This window comes from Pelmatolapia mariae, linkage group LG13, assembly GCF_036321145.2.
Source record: "Pelmatolapia mariae isolate MD_Pm_ZW linkage group LG13, Pm_UMD_F_2, whole genome shotgun sequence".
In the NCBI taxonomy this organism is placed as follows: Eukaryota; Metazoa; Chordata; class Actinopteri; order Cichliformes; family Cichlidae; genus Pelmatolapia; species Pelmatolapia mariae.
In genome coordinates, this window is record NC_086238.1 from 25,334,426 (window position 1) to 25,361,251 (window position 26,826).

A 26,826-nucleotide genomic window follows, 5' to 3' on the forward strand; every position below is an offset into this window, starting at 1 on the left:
TCCACGTGAAAGACCAATACAAAGTGGTGTACACTTGAGAAGTGGAACGAAATTCATACATGATACCAAACATTTTTTACAAATAAATAACTGCAAAGTGGGGACACCTGGCTGGAGATGCTCACTCAAGGACAACACCATACCATCCAAATGGCAACCCATTTCCAGCTGAGCCATTTAATTGGATATTTCTTCAAATGCTAAGGACACTGGAGGAGAAGGCAAAGAGCAGCTGGAAAGAGCATCTGCCTCAGATAGTACATGCATACAACTGCACCAGGCATGAGGCAACAGGCTTTTCACCCCACTACCTCTTGTATGGTCGACACCCCCGTCTCCTAGTAGACTTAATTTTTGGCCTGTTAGCCAGAGATGGGACTGAAAGACCTCAGAGCTATGCCAGATTTGCGTCTCTACTGTGATGTCAAATATCAATACCAGAATGTGTGTCGATGTATGTGCATTCATTTGTGCATGCGTGGAGATCTGAGGTTGGCTGGTAGGGTGGACCTCTGTGCATAATCACAAGTGTGTGCAAACATTTCCATGATTGGATTTCTTGGAATTTGGTTTCTCTGGGGGATTTTTTCAAGTTTTTGTAATGTGACAGGTTAAAGAATTAACATTCAGCTTACCCTCTGAAATGTCAGTGTGCATCTCAGATGTGTTGTTGTCATCAGGGATGATGTGACGTACCAGCCAATCCATCACCGCACCCAACTGCAAAACTGTGACGCAATCTGCTGTGGTGGCATTAAAGTCCTGCCAGTTTACAGCGGCTGATTTGGTCCCTAAAATCCAGAGAGTAATTATTCATGGTAAGGAATTCATGTGGACACTAAGCGTGTGGGCAGGCAAGGACATTTAAACAGTGAGGCTGACGACCTACCATTTCTTCGTGTGACTGCTTCTGCTCTAAAAGGGACTCCAATGCCAAAATCGATGAATTTGACACATAGAAATGCTGGATGATCAGGCGATGTGTCAAACACAATATTGTCTGGCTTAATGTCTCGATGGAAGACACCCTTGGATTGCATTTCAGCGGCTGCATGTACCAGCTGTCTCATTATGACCTGACAGACAAATGAAAAATACGTTCAAATAATCAGATTTACATTATCCATTAATGTAAATCTCTATATGACATTTACAGTACAGTACTCACACATGACATAGGAGGGAAGAAATATGAACTTTTTGACATAAATTTGATCATATGAAATTGGATTTTTTTTAAAAATATGAAATAATGTAACTTTTTCCTTCCGTCATACTTCAGAAATGTAATATCTTAAGTTTTGAACATTTTTAAACATTTAAGTTTGCTCCTACATGGACGTGCTCCACAATCATTGGTCAGTCATGTTAAAATCCATTATCAGTGGAAAACAAACCTGATCCTCTACTAGAGGCGATTGTGCAATACCTTTTAGACATAACACTCAGCAAACAGTTGTTATCAGTTAAAGGTAGTGAGATTTGGAGTGATACATGACACATGACGGAATAAGACACGCAGACTTAACATGACGAAGCGACGAGGAACACGCACACTGTAAATACATACAGAGGGAAAAGGGGACTGGAGATGAGACATGGTGTATAAAAGGCCCCAAAGTTCATAGAATAGTTTACTAGTTTAGTTTATATTTAGTTTATAAGTTTATATAAGTTCATTTAATATTCAGTCTTCTGTCAGTTTGGGCCAGCCCACCTTCTAGTGACATCATCCGGTTAGTAAGGTGGGCAGTTTAATGGCGGAGGAGCAGTGTTGGTCTGGAGGGGTTGCACTGATTCCTGGGGAATGTTATGTGTGCGTAAATGACAAGTGAGTATTGACCTGTGTTGTATCTTGCCTTTGTTTGTGTCAGTACTGTAGTATGTTTACCATTTAGGAGCTAATGTAGTCCGTAGTCGGAGCGGTAGACCACGCACGCAACGCGTGAGTTCACCCTCATTTCATATGCTAACCTATGTCGTTAGCTTATCCTGGTTTAGCTTTGTTGACGCATGTACGGCCGCTCGTATGTCCATAACGTCATTCCTGTGTTATCAAACCTTCTCTATATGTTGTATGTGATGCTTGTGATTGTTTACTTTAAAGTAGCAGCGTTTGTAGCAACAATTGGGTACGAGGATTAGTAAAATAGCGATCGTAGTTTGACCGGAAGTATGGTGTTCCCGCTTGCCCTTCACAATAAGAGCATTACGGCTGGTTATAATGGAGAAGCTTTTATTTTGTACAACTACCGGAAGTAGTTCCTGTGTACTGACGGTAACTTAACCTCGCACTAATGCGGTTTAGTGGTATAGTGTGAGTAGTTTGAAGTGTATTGTATTGTCTTATTTCTATATATGTGATTATGTCAACTATGTTGGATCATGTTTATATTTGAGTGTTTTACTTGTCTATTCTCTTTATTTATCTTGTATTTCCATTGTTTATTTCTTTTGTAGGAAACCACACACCCACACACATACACACCTATGTACACCTGCTGTGTTTACAGCCCCAGAAATTGAGTGTTAACAATAAAGTGCCTCAAACGGACCCACAAGCTCCCTTCTTCTTTCCTACTCTGGGACAACTTGGCCTTAAGTGGTGTTCTGGCCGACACACCGGGGTGACCGTAGTGCTTAAAGTCTGAATCAGTGCCACAGCCGTGCCCATCTTTGATATCTCCACTACATTTAATGGTCCTTCGAGCCGGATTGCACTAGGCTTGCCTCAGAGATGGAATCAGTCCCAGAGTATGAGGCTCGCGGCGCACGCCCCAAACGACATGCTCGCCCTCCTGGGCGCTACGCAGATTATGAGGTGGAGTACCCAGGCTACATTAGCCAGGCACATAGAGAGGATGTAGAGCTCACACACCAAGAGGACAAGGCCAGGATGACCTCCCTCGCTTCCCCCTTTAGCTACAACCTAGCCAGCCCTCAGTGGAGGCGGGATGCTATTCTCCAGGAGACGGCCTCGCGCTATGGAGCTCAGAGCCAACAGCACATCCAGGAGAATCAGCTAGCCCCCCAGCTGTATCCAGAGAGAAGTCGTGGGGAACAAGCCTACGATCACTCTACTCCTCTACCCTTTGTGCTCCCCTATACACATCCAAATAAGGAAATAGGTGCAGAGTTAGAGGACATCCGTCAGGAGCGCCACCTCAACCAGCAGACCCAGCAGCGTATGTCATCAGATCTGGTCGAACTCAAGGCACTGCGAGCAGAAATGAGACAGTTAGTGGAAGCTGTCCAGAGCATGCAGGGCCCATCTTCTGTCCGAACCAGTAAATTAATGCAGTCACCGCTACCGGGTGATGCAGCAGAGATTGAGGAGGATGATGACTGGCCTGCTCCACCACCGTGGCCAGATCCAGTTGAGGAAGCACCACTGCCTAGTGACCCACCAGCGTTGAACCCCCATCACATAAATGCATGTGTTTTTCCAGCCATTAAGACAGAGGCAATGGCAATCCCACCTGCTAATAAGTTTGTGGACCACCCAGGACAGAGTCTGTCACCAGATCCTCCCCCTGCTCCCAGGTTTCCAGATAAAGCCTCCCATAATCCACCTCCTTGGTTTAAGCCGGTTTATCTTCCACCTCGCTCAGGCAATTTCCCACTGGGAGGGTCCAAGCATCCGCGCGCCACCTATGGGGACGGTAAGACTGAGCATGACTGTAATCCAGCCTCCACTGAGCAGCAGTTCAATCTGTCCTCTACACAGCCACTGCCGGACAGACCGAATCTGGGCAGGGCTTCTATCGCCTCAGAGACAGTTTACCGTGGTCCCCGCCCAACAATTCCCAACTTCTCAAGTCTCCGCGCGTGGGACTAATAAAGGTTATCTTATCTTATCTTATGTAATTTGACATATTTTGTTGTTTTGTGTGTATGTTTGTCTGTGTGAAGCTTTGATGTGTATCTGAAAAACACAATTTTGAAAACACTGGAAAAAGACCTCAAGACATTTTTTCCTTTACTTTCTATGCAAACAAAAATTCCCACCAAGGCTTTTTAGTGTGAAATTTAGTGCGTATAGAAAATACCTGTGGCAGGTTGTCACCACTATAGTGGTGAACATGGCCTTACCACTACATCAGGTGAGTTTTTCACTGTGCACAGTAACACAAAACTCATTTAACAACACAAACTATTTTTAAAAAATGCATTTTAAAATGATGTAGGCAGATCAAGGCAATGTTATAGATTCAGTAAGAACTGAAGTTTATCGTAATCCTTCAAATATGCAGGGCGTCACACTAACACAGTTGCTTATGTCCAGCATAGCTCTGTTATTATCAATTGGATTCAAAGCGCGACCAGTTTAATGTCTTAAACTAAACTGGCATTGAAGTTTCAGTGAACTAAAGTGGTCAATAAAGAGATGCTGAAGAGCATGTTCATGCAAACATCGTCGGGTCTGCCGTGGTAAGTTTAATATGGGACTTCTGCTCCTGAACCTCTGCGCACAGCGTCTGCAAATCAGGGCGTCATGAAGTCACTTTCATCTACGCAGGACTGTAAGCTGTCGTCTGTGAGGCGTGAGTTGTGTTTGTTTGTAACACAGTTCATGGTGGAGAATAGCTGCTCACATACGTATGTGGATCTGAAGATCGACAGGACTCCAAATGCATATTTCTTCATGTTTATGTGTCGGGGATGGCATTCAATGTTTCAAACAAGGTTCTCAGTATCACTCCATTTGTGATTCTGAACAAGAGTGGCCTTCTGATGGGCAACATCTTCAAGATACTCTGTCAAGCATTTGAATTTGGACACCCTCATATCTTTGTCAGCTATGTCAGCCAGCTCCAGCTCCAGATCAGGTTGACTTATACCTGAAAATCCAGTCACATTTAACAGGGATGGATCGATGGTCAGGGCAGTGACGGGGAAGGATAATGTGGGTTTTTCCTCTCTGAACTCGTGGAATTATTTCCCAAATAATTATGGTGTTTGCAGACTGCAAATGCTCTGAATTTATCACCTTGTGAGCTTGTTTGAACTCCCTTAAAGAGGGGAAGTGAAACAGTGTGCCTCTCTGTGAATCTCTGGCTAAAACTGTCAGTTTGCACTCAAACGCTAACACCTCCTCCAGCATGTGTAACGCTGTGCCTCCTCTCCCCTGCAGAGTTGTATTCAGCTTCTTCAGGTTCGCTGTAATGTCCACGAAGTGCAGCTTTTTCAGCCACTCTGGCTGTTCCAGCTCAGAAAAGGTGAGCCCTTTGCTGCTCATGAAAGTTTTCACCTCTCCCAGACATGCAGCAAAGCGTTTCAGCACCTCTCCTCTGGACACTCTGTTATACAGCAGGAGATCAGGGTAAATGCTCTCCACCTCATCCAGTATTGAACAGAACTGACTGGGATTTAAACCTTTTGCCATTATTTTATTGATGATCTGAATGACAACATTTATGACCTCTGTGCATTCTGGAGGAAAGGTTTGCGCACACAATGCCTCTTGGTGCAGGATGCAGTGAAACGTCAGCAGCTTTCTATCCAGTGACTTCTGCAGCCAGGCCACAAAGCCCCTGTGCCCTCCAGTCATACTTGGTGCCCCATCAGTAGCTACTGACACTAGGTGGCTTGTTTTTATTTCTTTGACTCTTAAACAATCATCACAGCCTCACAGATGTCCTCCCCCGTGTCTGGCATTTTAGTGCTATCAGCTCAATCATTTCTTGCTGTGGTCAGCAGAGTTCACATATTGCTATAACAGCGCTATTTGTTCACTGTCACTTTTGTCTTTGGACTCATCACAGGCAATTGAGTACGCTGCAGCTGAACTGACGTCTTTAATTTGCTGTCTTGTGATATTTTCTGCCATTTTGATGGTTCTGTCTTTGATAGTCTTCGCAGAGAGAGGCATCGCTCTGATTTTCTGCACGGAGATTGTGCACTCTGGTTTTTAAAGTCAGCGAATAGGTGTTCTGAAATCTTAATGAATGATTCCTTCATATATTCTCTGTCCGTCAACGGCTTCCCACGCCTGACTATTTCCTGAGCGGCCACAAAACTTGCATATGCAGACTTCATCCACTTCTTGAATTGATGTTTCCACAGATCAGCCTTCCAAATCACTTCCAAAAAGGCTTTTTTCCTCTCTTCTCCCTCTGGATATTTTTCAGCAAAGGCTGTGTTTTTATTTCGACATTTGACCTTTTATTGTTAGCCAGTATCTCTCCACAAATTAGGCATACTGGTAGGCCACTCTCGTCAGAAGTAAATGCAAATGAATCTGCCCAGGCATCATTAAATGTTCTATTTTCTTCTGATATTTTTCTTTTCTTACATTTCTCCATACTTGGCCTACCCGAGGTTGAAAGTCTCGATAAATGCATGGTGTTTTGGCGGGTACACCGGCTTCCACGTTATGCGATGCTTATTTTGAGCAACAAAAATAATAAAATATAATTTTATTATATTTATTATATAACTTAATACTTATCATTAAATACTTATCAATTTAATGATAAGTATTAAATGGAAGTGTATTGTCCCAAGCCACGCGGAGCCGCAGTATAAGGATGAAAGAGCCACATGCGACCCCTGGTCTATACAGACAATAATCCCCTCACATTGCTCTCTTTGGCTCTCAGCGAAGGCGGTCGCACTTTTCTCCTCTCCTCTCCCTTATCTTCCCTGCTTAGCTTCTTATGTCCTTGTCTCGTCTCATGTGTTTCTTTTCACTTCCCTGGAACAATCTCTCACAGTCTGTGTCTAAAACCAAAAGAGAAGTATGGATTTGATCAACTGGTCTCTGAATGCTATTGACACCCTTTTCTCAACGAGAAGTCTGGGCTCGGGAGAGCCTGAGTGCCCTGGAGGGACTTTCCCTGCTGGATACACGATGGATGGGTGGCAGAAGTGGAGGATCGTGTGCCTGGCGGGACTGTCGATCGAGGACGCTGAAGATATCTACCTATTCGGAACCATGATAACAGGGTTCTTGCTGATCGGAGCTGGCTTGGCCCTGGCTTATCGGAGAATTAAGAAAGCGGAACCGGCTGTTCAAACCCCCACAAGGCTGCCCGCTGGGATTGAATCGATGGGACAAGGTGCGGTTTCTCAGAAAGGGCTCACGGATGGCAGCATGGTAAAGAGCTTGGAAGCACTTGCGGATGCAGTGAATACTCAGAATAAGATCTCTGAGCGGATGATGGGACACATCAGGGAAGAATCCGCTCTGTTCAACACCTATGGGCGGAAGCTGGAAAACATCACGGATCAGTTGGCTGCGGTCGTGAGGTCTCAGAATCTGCTCTGTGAGCAAAAGACTGACAAGACCACGGAGTTAAAGGTAAACAACATCATGGAGAGACTGGCAGCTATCCAAAGGGAGATCGAGAGACCAGTGTCGGAGTGTTAAAACAGCTCGAAATTCTCATGAGTTGTTGTAAAAGAAAATCACAAAGAAAATCACCACCATAATACGGCTACCTCTCCGCCGCCAGCTGTGGGCTCAAGGCTGGAGCTGAACAAAAACTCCCTGATAACGACTGTGTTGAGTCTGTTCCTTCCCATTCCATGCAAGGCCACCTGGGTTGGCTGGAAGACTGTTTACTTAGCCTGGCAGGGCGAAGGACACTGTCTCAGCTGAACTATGGACACGCATACACATACACTTACACTGATAAGCAAACACTGATCCCCCTCCCTTTCCAAACACCTTCGATGCTTGTTTCCTGCGGGGGTAGACGGCGGGTCTGTGTGCCGCGCTGGAATGGTAGCGCTGTGCAGGATGACTGTTGTGTTTCCTCCTCATTACTCCTCACCCCTTACCCAACCCTGTGGCTTGTCACGTGCTCAAATGTTGTACTGTGGACATTTATGTGCTTTCTGTGCAGAGGAGTTTTTTTGTTTCCTGTTCTCATGCTGTCCTCCCACAGGTGCCCAGCATGAGTAGAGGTCTCTTTTTTTCCTCTTGTACTTTCCCATTGTTGTGTACTTTTCTGTGTTTTTCTGTAACGCTGCCGATCTCTGACCTGTATTCCCATGTGATGTCTATGTTGTGTGTGTAGGTCGGGGGGGGTTCTATTCCTCTGCGGGGCAACCTGCATATGGCCAATAAAGCATTCATTCATTCATTCATTCATTCATTCATTCATATGTGATGAGTACTGCAAAGCTGAATGCAGTAGGCCACTGCTGGGTAGGTGAGCTGGCAGATTTCAGGTTTGATGTCAAATACAGGCCGGGGAAGGTGAACATTGATGCAGACTCATTCTCTCGGAATCGTGCACTGCTGGCACGGTCTCTGCGCACAAAAAGAAAATCTAACCTGAATTGAAATTAAAATCAAAACTTTAACAATTCTGTTTTGCAGTGTTAGTCAGTAAGTGACTGGCTGCTCCCGTATGGGATTAGAACGATGCCGCCTTATCCCATAGTCCAGCCAATAATGCGATTCACATTCGTATATACGCTGCTAATCAACGTCGTCGACAGGCTATGACAGCGTCCTTATGTGCACCGGTGTTTTAGCTAGCAAAGTGGCGTGGCTGATGTGAAGTGAAGCCACGTTAATGACAACGTGTACAACCACTGGAGATGTGAGCAGGACAGACGGAACAATTGATGGAAAAAGTGTGGACTTTATACCAGTTTTTAAATTGTGTTGATAGGCCACGAAAACCAGAGTTATGATAAAAATATCTGCAATGTTTGGTTTTCTTCCTGAATACTAGCGTTGTTTATATTTACTGCGGGAAGAAACAGTAGAAACGGCGTTTTATAAGGAAACCACTCGAAAGCACTCTCCGCCTGTGAGCAAAACCAAAACCAAAAAAACCCTTTCCTATTGGTCGAAAAATGTACCATGTCGACCAATCAAATAATGATATGGCGGCATTTAGTTGTTTAGGAAGGGGGAAGTTTTAGGAGTGACGGCGACGTTTAGTGCAAATCTTGTGTAGTTAGTGTGTAGTGTAGTCAATAGTTTTGTTGTGTGTGTCAGAACAATGAGGCGACTACTGAGTGTTACCATGGTCACCACCCATCTTGAGGAGTTTGCCCCCTCACACATACTAATGTGCCACAAACAGGACTTTAATATCACCAACCATTCCCATTTTATTACGGTGTATCCATATAAATGGCACACCCTGTAGTTAAATTTTCTTTGTACATTTCATTTATCCACCATCATACATTAAGCCAAGAAGAGGTCATTATACTAACAAGACAAATCAACGCTGGGCCAAAGTTCAGCACGTGGTTAAAGATTGTAATCCAGCCAGGGTGTAAATATCACTCAGCAGCCAGTCGTAGAGCTGAAGCAGGCAGTATCAACACATAAGTCTACTCTACCCGGCTTAAATCACAAGACCACCTCTGACCGAAAAGCTGTAGATTTTTCTTGTTTGCAAAAATCAATTCAGATTCACATTAATTCTGTTCACAGCTCCAACAACATGAGGAAGACGAGAGGGAGAAAAACAATTAGATTGAATTACAATTGGATGGAAGTCGAGGACAAGGAGAAGGAAGCTTAGGATGAGGAGGAAGAAAAGCAGCAGGAGCATCTTTAGGGATCTCTATGATGTCATTGAGGTTTGTTTCATTAATATTGTCCTCTCACAAAGAAAGATGACTTGTTTTAGTTCACCTACTTCCTGTATTAAATAGTGATGTGCAAAACGTTGTGGAAAACCACGGAGCAGGCACGTATAGTGCATCTGCAGGTAAATGAACATCAAATCTCTCAGACTAAAATCTGTATTATACTTTTAGTCTTAAAAACATATGTTGTATATTTATCACCCTTATGATAAAACCCATGTCAGCCATTGGTTTATGGACTCTGTATTTTGAAGCCTCAACATTTGCTTTATTGCTATTGCTATGTGGGTATTTGTTAGCCTTTTGGGACCATATTAGGTGGAGGGATCAGAATCTGGAGTTGTGCAAACTTCTGTTTCATTTAGCGTGTATCCATAAGATTTGTACAGCAGATCCAAGTTGTGCCTTGAAAACAGGAGCGTTGTCTGCATAGAGGAGAACTTTAATAGCAGGCTTGTACAAAGTGAGGCTTTGTGCTCACATTTGCTGCAAACACTCATTTTAATTCTGTTACCCTGTTTTGATGCAGAATTCACGTGAAATCAGGCAAGAACTGGACTTGTTTTTTATAATGTGTTCTTGTGAATTGATTGTGTATCGCATACATTTGATTTGACTTTCTGCGAGGCAACAGTTGTCCGCTGGCCAAAAAGGTTTTCCAAATACCTTCACGTTATCAAGCCTGGATTTAGAAAAGAATAGCAAAAAAATCTGCACCTCCTGCTTCACATGCAATTTGTGTTCGTGTGTTCAGAGGCGGCGGTGAGAGGGGAAACCTCGGCTCACCCAGCTGGAGAGACTGACCAGGAAGAGTCGAACATTAACTCTGCTCTTCCAGGGCACCCTGCAGACTCGGCTGCTGGCATTGGTGAGGGAGTGCGGCCGCCGCTGTGATGACGCCAAACTGGAGTCCATCATAGGTCGACTGCAGGTATGCGAGTCAGACCTTCTGAGGATGGTTTCACTTTTCTCTCTTCTTTATAATTGACCCTTGTTTTCTCTCTCTCAGCTCCTTGTCTAAGAGTGGGAGGGATTTGAAGCACAAAGGGAGGAGCTTGTCGTTTGGTTGGCTGATATGGATGTCCACCTGAGTGCGGTTGACCAGCTGACAGGAAACACATGTGAAAAACTGAAACAACTGCAGGTGTGGGCTTGTTTTGATATGACATATATTTGATATGATACATACGTCAGAGACATTGTCCTAAACTGGACTAACAAAGAACCATGAGTCCAACATGAAACTTACCTTACATAACGTATTCTGCCCTCGCACTTAACTAGGCAGACAGACAACCATCATCCCATGTAGAAAAACCACACGGTTGTTCCTTTCTGGCGGATTTATTTGATTGGACGCATAGCATGGCTTTGTTGAAATACATGAACGGATGAATGGTAAAACTGTAAACAAACACAAAATATCACGTGTGAGCTGACATAAGCAAACACTCTTACAATTGGAAGATGCTAAGATCTGTTACTATGCAAAGCAAAGCAGAACGAAACAAGCTAACAAGCTAACGTTAGCGGTTAGCTAGCGCTAATTAGCGTCTAGGCTAATGACTAATAAATAACATCATTGAGTGAACTTACTCTGTCAAAATATCACAAACAACTCACGGCAGTTAGTGCTAAACATTCACTCGTAAAACACAACATTACTGCCAACTTACAGACTGTGCTGGCTTAAGAGGCAGCATAGGCAGGCACAGGAGTAGCAAACCGTCCTTCTCCCGTTAGACAGGAAGTAATGAGAAGTAGCACTTCCGGGAGGATGTCAAAATAAAATGAACAGTGTGCCAGAAACAAATAAACACTGCGTGAACTTATATAAGATTACATAACATGAGGGGCGACTCATAAGGAGCCAGAACACTCCCCGCCTGACATCAGTAAGATGTCACACTTGGACCCAAACTAAACTTGTTGCACAGCATCTGATACAAGAAGAACAACGTCCATGACTGGCCTAAAATAAACTTTTGCTTTACCATCTTTCACCACCTTGACTTCTACCTTCATTTAAAAAACCATTCAACTGCTGGGTTCGCGAGAGGCCGAACAGGAAGCTGGTGGCGTTCTCCATGCTCCCGCTCCGGTGCAAGTGGTGGGAGCAGTTGGTTGGAGCAGCGGGTGGCTTAGCGAAGCCGCTGGAGGCAGATGACACTGCTGGCTGCGGGCTGCCTGTCTCCTCCTTATCAGGGCTCTGCTCAGGTGAAACCTCCTTCACCGGAGAGAACTGGCAGGGTTTACCTGTTGCCTTTTGAAGGATGGCGGCTTGTAGAAGTCATTGCTGTCCCCCGACCCACTGTGAGGCACGAAAACTCGATGGGTGGCGCCCCCACCAGGCTCACCATATGACTTGATGTCCAAAGAGAAGGAGCGTTTCAACCGCATGCTGCCTTCTGAGCCGTCGGCGAGCTGCAGGCCACTCAGAGCCTGAGCCAGCAGGCACTCCTCGGGGGCATTGGCTAAAACGCACGGCAGGGTCAAAGGTTCCAGCAGTGTCATGCCAGGCGTTGGGACCGCATCTTCCGGCTGAGCACAGGCCTCGCTGCTGGGCTCCGGAGGATGGGGACACTTGGGTTTGGCGTCCGTACCAGGAGGACTTTTTATCTTCTTCTCAAAATCCAGCAGCTGACCCAGGAAGTTAAAGTTGGGCGAGATGGTCGGCCGCTTTTTCTTCACAAACCTGTACACCTCGTCCAGTGATATGTCCATCCTCTTCATGATGTAGGCGATGGCGATGGTGGCTGAGCGGGAGATTCCTGCCGGGCGGTGGACAAGGACTCGGGCGTTGGAGGCTTTGACCTTCTCTATGAACTCCACCAAGCGATCCAGCCACGGCAGGATCTTCTCACAGAACGAATTGTTGACGGGGACTCGGAGGAAGTGGGAGTCTGGGATCAAGTCCGGTTTGGGGCAGGTGTTGCTGGCGTTCAGGACGTAAGCAATGTTGTTCTGCTGCATCAGGTCCTTGTTGAGGACGTCCCTCTGGCAGCCCAGGTACAGGTGAGGCAGAATGCGCGTCGGCCCAATGTTGGTGACGGGCAGGCAGGGTTGAGAGATGCAGGAAGGAACCAGGGTGGACTTCCCCTCACAGGGACCAGGAAAAAGGTGAGAGAACTCGGAGAACCCACCTGAGAGCAGGTGTACAGAGGGGAAGCTCCTCTCCATCTCAGGGCGTTTATTTAATGTGCGGCGCAATGACTCTAAGCGGCTGAGTGCTTGGTTTCTGTTGTTTGGGAGGCGGGTTCTCGGTGTACGGAAAGGAAGTGGAGCTGTCCAGCTATTTGCATCGTCTTGGTAAAAGTCTCTTTCCATAATTTCCAGAAAGGCTTGGTCCTCATAGGAAGGGGCCAGCTCATCATCCTTTTCACTTTGCTGGAATATGTGTTTCCCTACTTGACATGAACTGTGAGTGTCCCAGGGTTTGTTGTGTGACTGTGGCTGCTCTTTGACATGAAAACTGTTCTGACAGGGTGTTAGGAGACTTGGACGCCCGTTCTCTAGAACACTCGTTCTGTATGTGCCTATGATGGCTGGCTTATGGGCTCCTCCTAGGCATACATCCCCTACAATAACCCACCCAAGTGCAAGTCTCTGGGCAAATGGAGCATTGACTGGTCCGTTTACTCGTTCATACACTTTGTGCACTTGTATTATGTCTCGGCCTAACAGCAACATAATCTCGGCCTCAGGGTCTAGGGGCTGCATATGACCTGCTAGGTGTTTGAGGTGCGGATGGGCTAGAGCAATCTCTTGCGTTGGGATTTCATTTTTATTGTCTGGGAGTGAGTCACACTCGAGCAAAGAAGGCAGAGGAGAGCTGAACTGGCCATCAACGGACTGTATAAAGAGGTTCTCAGCTAAGCAGCCATTTGTGGTGGAAACCCCTGTACATGTCTTAAGTGTATATGGCGCTAGGTTGCTCATTGGGATGCCAAAGGTGTCGAAAAGATTTGACTTCGCTAATGACCGATTGCTCTGGTCATCTATGATAGCGTAAACCTTGACTTTTTTGTCTGGATGCCTCTTTGGATAAATGTAGGCTTGACATATTTTTGAGCAGGAACGCCCCCCACCTAAGTCCCCACAAACTTGAGTGCATGCTGAGCTAGTCTCCAAGTCTAGGCTACTCTCCCCGCCATGCTCCTCCCTGTCCTGGTCTGGGGCAATGTTTTGAGCCTTTGTGTTTTGTGTCCATGGAGCAGGACCTGCATGCAGCGCTGCAACGTGTTTGTTGCTGATGCACTCTAGGCAAGTAATCTCTTCCTTACAGTCTTTAGCCTGGTGAGCTGAGGAATCGCAGCACCTAAAACAGATGTTGTGTTCTCTGAGGTATGCCTTACGCTCATCTAGTGTCTTTTCCCTGAAACCTCTACACTTCTTTAACGGGTGTGGTTTCTTGTGGATGGGACACAGTTTGTTTGTGAACTCACTCGTGCTTCCTAAGCTTGGTTTGTGAGTTTTGTTTACCTCTGTTTTGTGGACGGCAACAGGCGGTCTTGACTTGACAAATCTTGTATAGTGGTTGTCGTGAGTTGTTGGATAGGACGTGGGACCTGATACAATAGACTTAAAACTGGGGTCATTTCTCATTTTCGCTTCATCTTGTATGAAGCGACAGAAGAATGAGAATGGAGGAAAATATACATCATGTCTCTGCTTGTATTTAGTCCCCTCTGACATCCACCTGTCTTGAAGATTTGTTGGCAACTTATCAACTATCGGGGCAATGCCACGTGATGTGTCCAAATACACTAGCCCAGGTAAAGAGCCGTCTGATTTGGCCGCATCAATTTCAGAAAGTAGGTCGCCAAGTTCTCTGAGATTCTGGGGGTCTTTGTTTGACACTCTAGGAAAGCGTTCAAGTCTGTCAAGGAGCGACTTCTCAATAGCCTCAGAAGTGCCATAACATTCTTCTAGCCGTATCCAAACTCGACGTAGGCCCTCTGCTGGATTGTTGAGATGGACAGAGCGTATACGTTTGGCATGCTTAGACGACTCTTCTCCAAGCCACCGGGAGAGCAAATCTAACTGTTCACTAGGCTTTAAGCTTAACCCTTCAATAGCGTTACAGAAAGAAGCTCTCCATGCCCAGTAGTCCTCTGCTCTGTCTGTAAACTTTGTCAGACCATCTGCCACCAATTCTCTTTTTGCCAGAAACTTAGCGAGATTAGCAAAGTCACTGTTCCCGTTGTTGAATTGCGTTGGCTGGAAAGGTGGAGTGTAAGGGGAAAAGCTCGTAGGTTGAGCTGTAGTACTTACATACCTTTGGCCACATTTTCCTTGGGTATCAGCAGCTGTTGTCAGATGGCTGCCAATCTCATCTTTGATGTCCTGTTGATTTACCTGCGGGATGTATTGAGGTGAAGTGGCTGGATCAGGAATTGGACTGATGTCACATTGTTTTATGGGCGTAAAGTGTTTAGGGTCCGGCAAGTTTTCTCTGCGATGCTCTGGTGAAGAATATCCAAGATAACTCTGCAGTCTGTATGACTGGGTTGAAGCTGGAAGCTGGCGTAGAGCGTGAGAGTTCAGCGCTGGTTGTGAGTTCTCTTGACTTTGTCGTGATTCCCCATATTGTTTTTCTGACACACGAGATGACCACTTTTCCCCGCTTACCTCCTCTGCTATTGCTGCTTCAAATACATTGGCTTCAGCAAGCGCAGCTTCTGCTTCCTTTTCTTCTTTTAGTGCTTCTAATGTAGCACTTAACTCTGCTTGCCTCATTTTCACTTCAATCTCCCGTCGTGTAAACTCTGCTCTGGCGCGTGCTGCTTCGGCCTTTGCCCGTGCTTCGACTGCTGCTTTGGCGAGTGAGCTGCGGGATCTGGATGTTGATCCAGAGCAGGTGGACCGGACCTCGAGCTGCTCCTCCTCTGCTGACAGCATAGTCACGTCTGGGTCAGATGTCTGGTAGACTGTGCCTCCTGAAGTAGCCGTTTCGCTAGTCTTTTTACTATTCTGCCCTCGCACTTAACTAGGCAGACAGACAACCATCATCCCATGTAGAAAAACCACACGGTTGTTCCTTTCTGGCGGATTTATTTGATTGGACGCATAGCATGGCTTTGTTGAAATACATGAACGGATGAATGGTAAAACTGTAAACAAACACAAAATATCACGTGTGAGCTGACATAAGCAAACACTCTTACAATTGGAAGATGCTAAGATCTGTTACTATGCAAAGCAAAGCAGAACGAAACAAGCTAACAAGCTAACGTTAGCGGTTAGCTAGCGCTAATTAGCGTCTAGGCTAATGACTAATAAATAACATCATTGAGTGAACTTACTCTGTCAAAATATCACAAACAACTCACGGCAGTTAGTGCTAAACATTCACTCGTAAAACACAACATTACTGCCAACTTACAGACTGTGCTGGCTTAAGAGGCAGCATAGGCAGGCACAGGAGTAGCAAACCGTCCTTCTCCCGTTAGACAGGAAGTAATGAGAAGTAGCACTTCCGGGAGGATGTCAAAATAAAATGAACAGTGTGCCAGAAACAAATAAACACTGCGTGAACTTATATAAGATTACATAACATGAGGGGCGACTCATAAGGAGCCAGAACATAACGTAAGGCTGAAGTTCATTGATAATTTTAATCAAAAACTTGTTGAAATATTTTTACAGATTATGCAAACATCTGCTGATGAAAATGTGTTGATTTATTCGTCTGTTATGAAGCAATTGCTATTTTTAATGTGTCTTTATCACTTTCTGATGTTTTATTAATTAAATAATACATGTATTAATTGTTGTGTTATCTATAGATATAGTATTCATATATATATTTATTTAAAGTATAGTAAAAATGTTTAATTATTACTGCTTAAATGACTAATATGTAACATGTATTAGTAGTGATGTGGTGCTGAGGGTTAAAATGCCTTTTTGTCTTTTGGTATATTATGAAATGACAATAAACCATTAATATATGTCTATGCTGTGCTCGTATTTATTTTATCCTACCTAAATTCAATTTATGATACATTTTATTTTGAAAGATTTAAAATGGTTCTTTAAAATGTTTTTTTTAAAGAACCATTTGAAGAAGCTTTTAAAAATGCTTCTCTAAAGAACCATTTTAAAAAGGTTCTTTGAAAAACCATTAAAGGTTCTTCAATGAACGACTGAAAGAAATGGTTCTTCAAAGAACCATTGTTTGAAAGGTTCTTTGTGGCACCAAAAAAGGTTCTTCTATGGCATCAGTCTAAAGAACCACTTTTGGTTTCAGTTGGCACCTTTATTTTTCTGAGTGTACATATATATATATGTATATATATATATATATATATATATATATATATATATATACATAAATAATTCCCCACTCGCCCCTGTGGGCGGTTAATCCTTCAAGCTCGGGTCCTCTACCAGAGGCCTGGGAGCTTGAGGGTCCTGCGCAGTATCTTCGCTGTTCCTAGGACTGCGATCTTCTGGACAGAGATCTCCGATGTTGTTCCCGGGATCTGCTGGAGCCACTCGCCTAGCTTGGGAGTCACCGCACCTAGTGCTCCGATTACCACGGGGACCACCGTTACCTTCACCCTCCACATCCTCTCGAGCTCTTCTCTGAGCCCTTGGTATTTCTCCAGCTTCTCGTGTTCCTTCTTCCTGATATTGCTGTCATTCGGAACCGCTACATCAATCACTACAGCCGTCTTCTTCTGTTTGTCTACCACCACTATGTCCGGTTGGTTAGCCACCACCATTTTGTCCGTCTGTATCTGGAAGTCCCACAGGATCTTAGCTCGGTCATTCTCCATCACCCTTGGGGGCATCTCCCATTTTGAAATCGGGACTTCCAGGTTATACTCGGCACAGATGTTCCTGTACACTATGCCGGCCACTTGGTTATGGCGTTCCATGTATGCCTTGCCTGCTAGCATCTTGCACCCTGCTGTTATGTGCTGGATTGTCTCAGGGGCATCTTTACACAGCCTGGGGTCTTGCCTGGTGTGATAGACCCCAGCCTCTATGGATCTTGTGCTCAGTGCTTGTTCCTGTGCTGCCATGATTAGTGCCTCCGTGCTGTCTTTCAGACCAGCTTTGTCCAGCCACTGGTAGGATTTCTGGATATCAGCCACCTCCGCTATCTGCCGGTGGTACATACCGTGCAGGGGCCTGTCCTTCCATGATGGTTCCTCGCCTTCCTCCTCTTTCTTGGGTTTCTGCTGCCTGAGGTATTCATATTATTATTGTGCAATCTACTGTACAATATAAAGCGCCTTGACGCGACTTTTGTTGTGATTTGGCGCTATATAAATAAAATTGAATTGAATTGAATTGAATTGAACTGAGCACGCTGTCAGTTGGGGCCATCTTCGTGATGTATTTGTGGATGTTCCTTGTCTCATCCTGGACTGTGGTGCTGACACTCACCAGTCCCCGGCCTCCTTCCTTCCACTTAGCGTACAGCCTCAGGATGCTGGACTTGGGGTGAAACCCTCCATGCATGGTAAGGGGCTTTCTTGTCTTTATGTCAGTGGCTTCTATCTCCTCCTTTGGCCAGCCTATTACCCCAGCAGGGTACCTGATCACGGGCAGGGCGTATGTATATATGTATATGTGTGTATATAAAAAACACCCAGCACGCCCCTGCGGGCGGTTTATCCTTCAAGCTCGGGTCCTCTACCAGAGGCCTGGGAGCTTGAGGGTCCTGCGCAGTATCTTCGCTGTTCCTAGGACTGCGATCTTCTGGACAGAGATCTCCGATGTTGTTCCCGGGATCTGCTGGAGCCACTCGCCTAGCTTGGGAGTCACCGCACCTAGTGCTCCGATTACCACGGGGACCACCGTTACCTTCACCCTCCACATCCTCTCGAGCTCTTCTCTGAGCCCTTGGTATTTCTCCAGCTTCTCGTGTTCCTTCTTCCTGATATTGCTGTCATTCGGAACCGCTACATCGATCACTACAGCCGTCTTCTTCTGTTTGTCTACCACCACTATGTCCGGTTGGTTAGCCACCACCATTTTGTCCGTCTGTATCTGGAAGTCCCACAGGATCTTAGCTCGGTCATTCTCCATCACCCTTGGGGGCATCTCCCATTTTGACCTCGGGACTTCCAGGTTATACTCGGCACAGATGTTCCTGTACACTATGCCGGCCACTTGGTTATGGCGTTCCATGTATGCCTTGCCTGCTAGCATCTTGCACCCTGCTGTTATGTGCTGGATTGTCTCTGGGGCATCTTTACACACCCTGCACCTGGGGTCTTGCCTGGTGTGATAGACCCCAGCCTCTATGGATCTTGTACTCAGAGCTTGTTCTTGTGCTGCCATGATTAGTGCCTCTGTGCTGTCTTTCAGTCCAGCTTTGTCCAGCCACTGGTAGGATTTCTGGATATCAGCCACCTCCTCTATCTGCCGGTGGTACATACCGTGCAGGGGCCTGTCCTTCCATGATGGTTCCTCGTCTCCCTCCTCTTTCTTGGGTTTCTGCTGCCTGAGGTATTCACTGAGCACTCGGTCAGTTGGGTCCAGCAGCCTATCACTGGAGGGAAAACAGGTTAGTGTTGTCAGGGTGGCCTGTATGGGGTGGGAGCTGTTATCTGACAGAGATAACTACCTCCACTGGGTCAAGAGGGCATCCAAGAACAGAGCTAGTTTTCTTGATCAACCTGTTCAGTTTCTTCCTATTCCCAGCAGACCACACCATAAAACATGGACAATACCACCACAGAGTCCTAGAAGGTCTTCAGGAGCTCTCCCTGCTCCCTTCCAAAAGACTTCTCTGTTGCAAATACAACCGTCTCTATCCTTTTGTGTAGATGGACTCTCTGTTGTTACTCCAGATCAGTTTATTGGTTAGATCACTTATATGAGTCAGCTATCTTAATGCCCATTCTCTGGATGTTCACTGGTGTAGGTGGAGTCCACTACCTGCTCGCTGGTTTTCGGAGTGTTGATCTGGAAGTGGTTCTGCTGGCACCAGTTGACAAAGTCCTCAGTCAGTTCTCTGTATTCCCTGTTGTCCTGTTGTCAGTAAAGTACACCGTGAGGAGATGCTCTCATTGCCCAGTCATTATTTTAAAATAGAGATAGCCTACATAGCTCATACATATGCGAGACTATTATGAGCCAATTAGGAGAAAGCGTTAAATGAGCTGTGGGCCACTGCTGGCACTGTCATCACATTGGAGGGTCACTTTAGTGTTTAAGTAGTATAAAAACAAACGAGAAAAACCCACAAATATTTCAGAAAATGTACGGTTTTGTTTGTTTGCCACTGAATAGTGTTGGAATAAAGTGTGAAAATTATGAAGGATTAAAATATTCCAAGAGCTCAAATTACTTCACCAAAACATGTTTCAATCATATTTTATCAACACAAATTGCACAGGTTTATTGAATATGAATAACTTGTGTTAATTCAACTCAGTTGTTTAAGCTCCTGCCAAAGTAAAACATCTGTGTGCATTTAGTGTAATAAACTATTAAACCAGAATTACATATTAGGATTTAGCCAAGTGTTAGGATGTAATACAGAGTAGTATTTCTAGTAGGCTTGTTTTGATATGCCTGTTTTCATTTTATTTTCTAAATTTTAAAGAAGGCTTTAGAAAGGTCAAAATAAATCTTCTGTGAGGGCGTATCAGCTATTCTAACAGAATTCATTTTACCAATGCAAGGGTGCATTAGTACCTTGTAATACAACATATCTATTTCATAAAGGGCGAACACAAATTTCCAAAGAGACTTCCTGACAGCTGCCATTTTAAGTATAACCTCTGGTACGGGCACATTCAGTTTGCAGCAGCGGTGGCACCAAGATGGCAGCTTGAACGGTGGTGTTTTTTCAGGAGCTCCGAAAGACCGCAAAATTTGCTAAGGAACTTTATTCTCTTTCCACTCGAATTACAACTATGGATGCCCAAAAGGTTATTAAGAATGCAAAGCTGCAATTTGTGCCGTCAAACCCCAATGTTAAGACGTCTTCGCATGCTAAAGTCAGTGACCATGGCTATGCTAGCACTGAAGCTGCCAACGTGAGCCTAAACAAGCGAGAACGGGGAGCAGACTCTGCGCCGCCAACTCCATCAAAACAACCGCCGGAGGAGAAAAGAACAAAATCTTCAGAGAAGGAAGATGATATCTCCAATAAAACTATTTTTGAAGCCATTCTGGGACTTGAGAAGAAATTTGAAGTACAACTGGAAGATATCAAGGAACAAAACAGACAAAGTGCAGCTATGGTTGCCAGCTTGGCTAAGGCTGTGGAGTTTAATGCTGCAGAGATAGTTGATTGCAAACTGAAAGTTGTTAAACTGGCAAATGCGAATGAACAGCTGCTTAAAGAAAACGAAGACTTGAAAAGAAGAGTGAGAGAACAAGAGCGCTACCGAATGAGGTGGTGCTTAAAGCTGAAAGGGGTGAAGGAAGACAAAGACGAAAACATTAGAGTGAAGGTTTTGCAAACGCTTCAGAAGATTGCCCCTGACTTGAACTTAGAAGAGGCCGTTGATATTGTTCATCGCTTAGGGAAACGAGTTGATGGCAGAAACAGAAACATCATTATTTTATTCACACAAAGGCGAATCAAAGAAGAATTGTGGAGGCGCACCAAAGATTCTTCAATCTGCAAACAAGAAGGCATCAGCTTTGCAGAGATGTTGCCGCAGGAGGACATACAAGATCGACAGCGCCTATGGCCTCTGGTGGAGGAGGCAAGACGTGCGGGTAAACGAGCCTACTTTCGTGGTCCACATGCCTTCATTGATGGACGCAAAGTTGAAGAAACACAGGAGAACTAAAAATGACAAAAACTGAAATAGTGGAAACTTGTTCGCGGTCTGAGGAGCTCAGCATGTAGTACTTTTTTTTCTTTTTTCTTTTTTTCACGTGGTGAGTGATATTCTGTCTATAGTTCATGTTGAATGTTAACATTTGTTTTGGTTCTTTAAATGTTAGGGGTTTAAGAGAATCTGTTAAAAGAAAAGCCTTATTTTTGTACTGCAAAGGTAAAAAAATCAAACTGTATTTTTCTACAAGAGACTCATTCATCTGATAGTGAAGTATCTTTTTGGTCAAACCAATGGGGTAGCAAAATCCTGTTTAGCCATGGCTCAACGAGGTCGGGGGGTGTAGCAATTTTATTCAATAACTTTCCTGGGGATCTTGTAATACAACGGACTGACTTGAATGGTCATTGGTTGATTGCTGTAATGAGAGTTGAAAGTTTGTTTTTCATTTTAGTCAACGTTTATGGATATAATAATGAAAGTCAGAATAAAAATATGTTAGAAGATATAACTTTAAATATTTTTGAACTTAAAGATCGATACCCTACGGAATATATTTTAATGGGTGGTGATTGGAATATGACTCCTGATGAATGGACTGATAGATGGCCCTCAAGGACAGGTAGACCACAAAAAAATAACCTAATTATAGATTTTTTGATAAACAACAATTTGACAGATATTTGGAGAGTAAGAAATCCAGGAATTAAAAGCTTTTCCTGGTTTAAACCAAATGGAGCTTGTAAATCTAGAATAGACTATTGGCTAGGAAGTGACAACATTCTTAACCACACTGTAAAAGTTGTGATGTCAAATGCACCTCTTTCTGATCATTGCTTTATTGAACTATGCTTTGAATCGGAAATTAGACAATCAAATAAAAGAACTTATTGGAAGTTCAATGCCAAACTTTTACAAAATGAAGATTACTGCAACATAGTCAAAAAAATTATAAAAGATATTATGGCTGACCATTTAATTGTAGGATATATCAGTAAATGGGAATTCATTAATTTCAAAATTAGAGAATTTAGTATTCAATTCAGTAAAAACATAAGTCGAAAGCAAAGAGAATATGAATGTAAATTATTCCAAGAAATTACTTATTGCTGTAGTAAAGATGATCTAAATAGTCAAGAAAGGAGTAAACTTATGGAGTTGCAAACTAAATTAGATCAGCTCTACCTAAATAAAGCAGAAGGAGCTTTTGTGCGTTCACGCGCCAAGTGGATTGAGGAGGGGGAAAGAAATTCCTCATATTTTTTTAATTTAGAAAAGAGCAGACAGAAAAGAAATTTTATATCTTCCCTGTTAATTGATGGCATTGAATGTGACGACCCTAAAATTTTGGAGAATGAAACTTATACATTCTATTCCAATTTATACTCCTCACAGTTCTCCCAAGCAGATTGTGATGTCTTTTTTGATCAAATAGATAATCTGATCCCTAAAATTGATGAATCATTTAAGGAATTTTGTGAATCTGACTTTAGAATTGAAGAGTTAGATGCATCTGTTAAGAAAATGGCGCTTAATAAATCCCCTGGTCCAGATGGGCTTACAGTTAATTTCTTCCAATTTCTTTGGGAAGACTTAAGGGAAATTTTTTTCAAAGCTATACTGGCCAGTATTGAAAAGGGAGAATTGATGTCTAGCATGAAACAAGGATTAATTACATTAATTCCTAAACCAAACAAAGATAAACGACAATTGGATAACTTAAGGCCCATAACTTTATTAAATACAGATTATAAAATTTTCTCTAGCTCAATTGCGACAAGGCTCAAACAAGGGGTTTCAAGTATAATTAGTGAGACACAATCAGGGTTTTTGAAAGACAGGAACATTCATAATAATATCAGATTGGCTTTAGACTTACTGGACTACAATGATCTAATTAGTGATGACAGTTTTATTCTTTTCTTGGACTTTTATAAAGCTTTCGATTCAGTAGAACATCCTTTTATTTTAGAAACACTAACTCGATTTGGATTTGGGGATAAATTTAGGAAGATAATAGATATACTGTATAATGATATAAATAGCTCTGTGTCGTTAGGCTATGGCACAGGTAAAAGATTTAGCGTCAAAAGAGGAATTAGGCAAGGGTGTGGAAGCTCTCCGCTGTTATTCATAATGGTTGTGGAGATGCTCGCAATTTTAATTAAAAACAGCAGCGTTGCCGGAATTGAGATTATGGATAATTTTTTAATAATTAGTCAACTTGCGGATGACACTACTCTTTTCTTAAAAAATGAACATCAGATTCCCCTGGTAAAACAAATAATCACTACATTCTCAAAAGCTTCAGGCTTAAAGTTAAATTTAAATAAATGTGAACTATTGGCGTTAAAGGAGTGTCATTCACAATTACTGTACGATATAAAGGTGAAGAAGGAGGTAAAATATTTGGGCATCACAATTTCAAAAGATCACAAAGTCTTAGAAAAAGTAAATATTTCAGATAATGTTGACAAATGTAAGACAATCTTAAATAAGTGGTTACAAAGAGACATCACAATTTTTGGAAGAATATTATTAACCAAAATGGATAGTTTATCTAGATTTATATAGCCAGCTTACTCTTTATCAATATCAAATAAAGTTATTAAAACAATTAATAGCTTGAATTTTAATTTTATTTGGAGGAATAAGTGCCATTATATATCTAAAGATGATTTGGTTAAACCATACATTGAAGGTGGTGGAAACGCAATTGACTTCGATATAATGAATGGTGTTTTGAAACTTAAATGGTTAAAATCCTTCCTAAATAATCCACACTCCATTTGGTTTTTTATACCAAGTAAGGTCTTTAACACATTGGGGGGTATCGATTTTCTCCTAAAGTGTGACTTTGAAATTACTAAGCTACCTGTTAAACTCTCTGAATTCCATAAACAGGTCCTTCTTTATTGGAAAATGTTATTTAAACATAATTTCACTCCACATAATAGCCCAATTTGGAACAATAGATATATACTAATGAACAGAAAATCTATTTTTATTCAAGATTGGTTATCAAAAGGTGTTTGGGCAATTGCCCATTTTGTAGATGAGGAAGGACATGTTCTAGAACATCAAGATTTTTGCCAAAAGTTTAATATCCAATGTTCTAAAAGTAAATTTAATCGGGTTATAAAATCCATTCCATTGTCACTTAAAAACATAGTTGTAAATGATATAATATATTCTGACATATCCCCCAAGTTAAGGCATTTATATATAGATGATATTCGATTTTGTGATGTTAAATGCAATAATAAGTTTCTAAGATCTTCATTAAGGAGTCTTTATTCTCCAAATTTACTTAGACGTAATTACATATTAAAAGATTTCCAAAGGGAAGAAATTGAAAAAATAAGAACTGATTATATCACCTTCCCTATCCCTCCTAAAGGGAAAGAAGTCCAATTTAAAATTTTGAATAAAATTTACCCGACAAATAGACTCCTTGGTGATAGATTCAAAATAGAAACTGGTAATTGTGTATTTTGTGAAACAGAAGAGGAGGATTTGGACCATCTATTCTTTTTGTGCAATTTTATACAAATATTTTGGTTGGATTTTCATACCTGGCTTTTTTCCAGTGGGATTCAAATTACCCCACTTACCTTAAATATGATCATGTTTGGAGTGTTTTTGAAAGAAAAGAAAGCTAATTATGGTGTTAATGTGTTATTAATCTTGTGCAAGCAATTTATACATAAATGTCGTTTTTTTAAGACCAAACCAACACTAGCTTACTGGAAAAACGCCTTAAACCTGTTGGTTAAATCTTTGACTTTAGTTAAAAAGAAAAAGGCTGCTTTTTTTGTCTCCTTTGTGGAAGATTTTGATTTAGTGAGTTAATAATCTGTTAAATTATGTGACCCCATCTTTATATATATATTTTTTCCTATGTATGAAAGTTGTTAATTTGTAAGGAATGTTTATTCTCTGAATGTATAATATATGGTGCATTTTATTTGTATGTTATCTTTACTAATAATAAAAAAAAAACACACTATGACCAAATCAGACAATGCAACACAACACGCAGGTCGCCCCAATGAATTGATTCAGCTTGTAGCAGTGACTTGTTAACTTCTCATTTGTCAAGCATATCTCCCATGAATGATATGAAATCATTTAGAGACATAACATTGACATCACAAAGCAGAAGCTGCAATCAGTTTTTAGGAAAGTGAGTTTAATAGGAGTAGGTAAAATAATGCAGTAATTTCTTAGTTTTATAATCCCTTTATAAATCATGTTGGCTACAGCCTATTTAGCAGTGCAAAAGGAGCATCGGACAAACAAACAAACAAATAAATAAACAGTCAACAACAACAAAAAAGTTAGTACCCAGGGATAAAAATGTTGTGTATGAAAGGGAAACCTAATGGACAGATGTGATGCCTGAACAGTGGTGGCTTTAAGTGATGTATCAACTCAAACATGCATCCATGGTCTGTGTTACATAAGTACGATGATCGGTGGTGACGGTTGGCGCCGCTTTGGAAGCAGAAACTGTTGGTTTGAAAGCCTTCAGTGTCTCCTTGTGGCGGGACTCTTATACTGCACTGTAAGATGTCGAGCAGTGTCAGCCGTATGCTAGAAAGTGATACATTAAAATTCCTGGGGTCACCATGAAGAGCTTACTTCCTTTCTTGCTCAGTGTGTAAAATGTGGTACTTAATGGATTGAAAAGAAAAATGATGGCACCCTTGTAGTTCACACAAGTGGTGATGATTCAGGGTTTTAATTTGTAAGGTTTGAATTTTGAGCCATCATAAATTTTAAAAGAGGAAAGTATACTATTTAACATATGTTAAGTCAAAGCTAATATAGCTGCTCATATATAGCTACTTATAATTTGAAGAGCTGCCTACACCAATGAGTAGACTTCCCAGAATGGAAACAGCACTCTTTGTGTGGTTTGAGAAAACAGTCAAGTTGTTAAGAACTATGACTGAGAAGGATGTGCCTGTGTACAGCAGCAGGCTGCCTTCCTAGAATTTGGATATCCCCCGTGCGCTCGTCTCTGCATTATGTGCATTACCTCTCTTGGAAAATTAAAACCACAGCAGCTTTTTATAGTTTTTTTCATTCACTATCAGCTTACACCAAAAGTCTACTCTGAAGAAGATTATTCAAAACATGCAACACAGAATAAAACAAGTTTAAATTAAAATTAAAGAAATCAAAATCTTGTGGACGTATGCCTTTTACATGTTGGCAAAATATTTAGGATGAGATGGAGATATAACACTCATGCACCCTGAAAATTATGAAGGTCTAAATATGTATCAAAGGGGCTCACTGAACATCAGTGGCTTTCTATGGGGCAAACGTACTTAAACCAGCCACTGTGACCATTGCGGCAGAGCAGAATGAATGATACTGATGGGGACTAAGAGGGTTTGTAGTTAAATTCCTGCTCTTACAGGATCAGTGAGTGTCTGTTTAAAGATTATTAACATACTTTTACATCACTATGGAACACCAGCATTTCTGCAGA

At 42.6% G+C, this 26,826-nt stretch overlaps 1 protein-coding gene and 1 pseudogene across 4 annotated transcripts in view; one reads left to right on the forward strand and one right to left on the reverse strand.

Moving 5' to 3' along the window:
* Window positions 1–1,734: 1,734 nt before the first annotated feature.
* The window catches only part of LOC134639735 (peroxisomal membrane protein PEX13-like), a 42,008-nt gene continuing 16,916 nt past the window's right edge, over window positions 1,735–26,826 (forward strand). Inside the window, exons 1-4 of one of the 4 annotated variants that reach the window (XR_010095384.1) lie at window positions 1,735–1,831; window positions 2,461–3,843; window positions 10,319–10,495; window positions 10,574–10,708. Coding sequence is in view for 2 of the 4 variants with exons in the window: in XM_063491110.1 (XP_063347180.1) it covers window positions 2,738–3,838 (1,101 nt within the window). In the remaining 2 variants the exon portion in view is untranslated. Of the gene's footprint in view, window positions 1,832–2,460; window positions 3,844–6,716; window positions 6,817–9,406; window positions 9,550–10,318; window positions 10,496–10,573; window positions 10,709–26,826 lie in introns of those variants that run through there. The other 3 variants (XM_063491110.1, XM_063491111.1, XM_065471860.1) reach the window with 3 other exon arrangements.
* Window positions 10,704–16,482, reverse strand: LOC134639734 (uncharacterized; annotated as a pseudogene).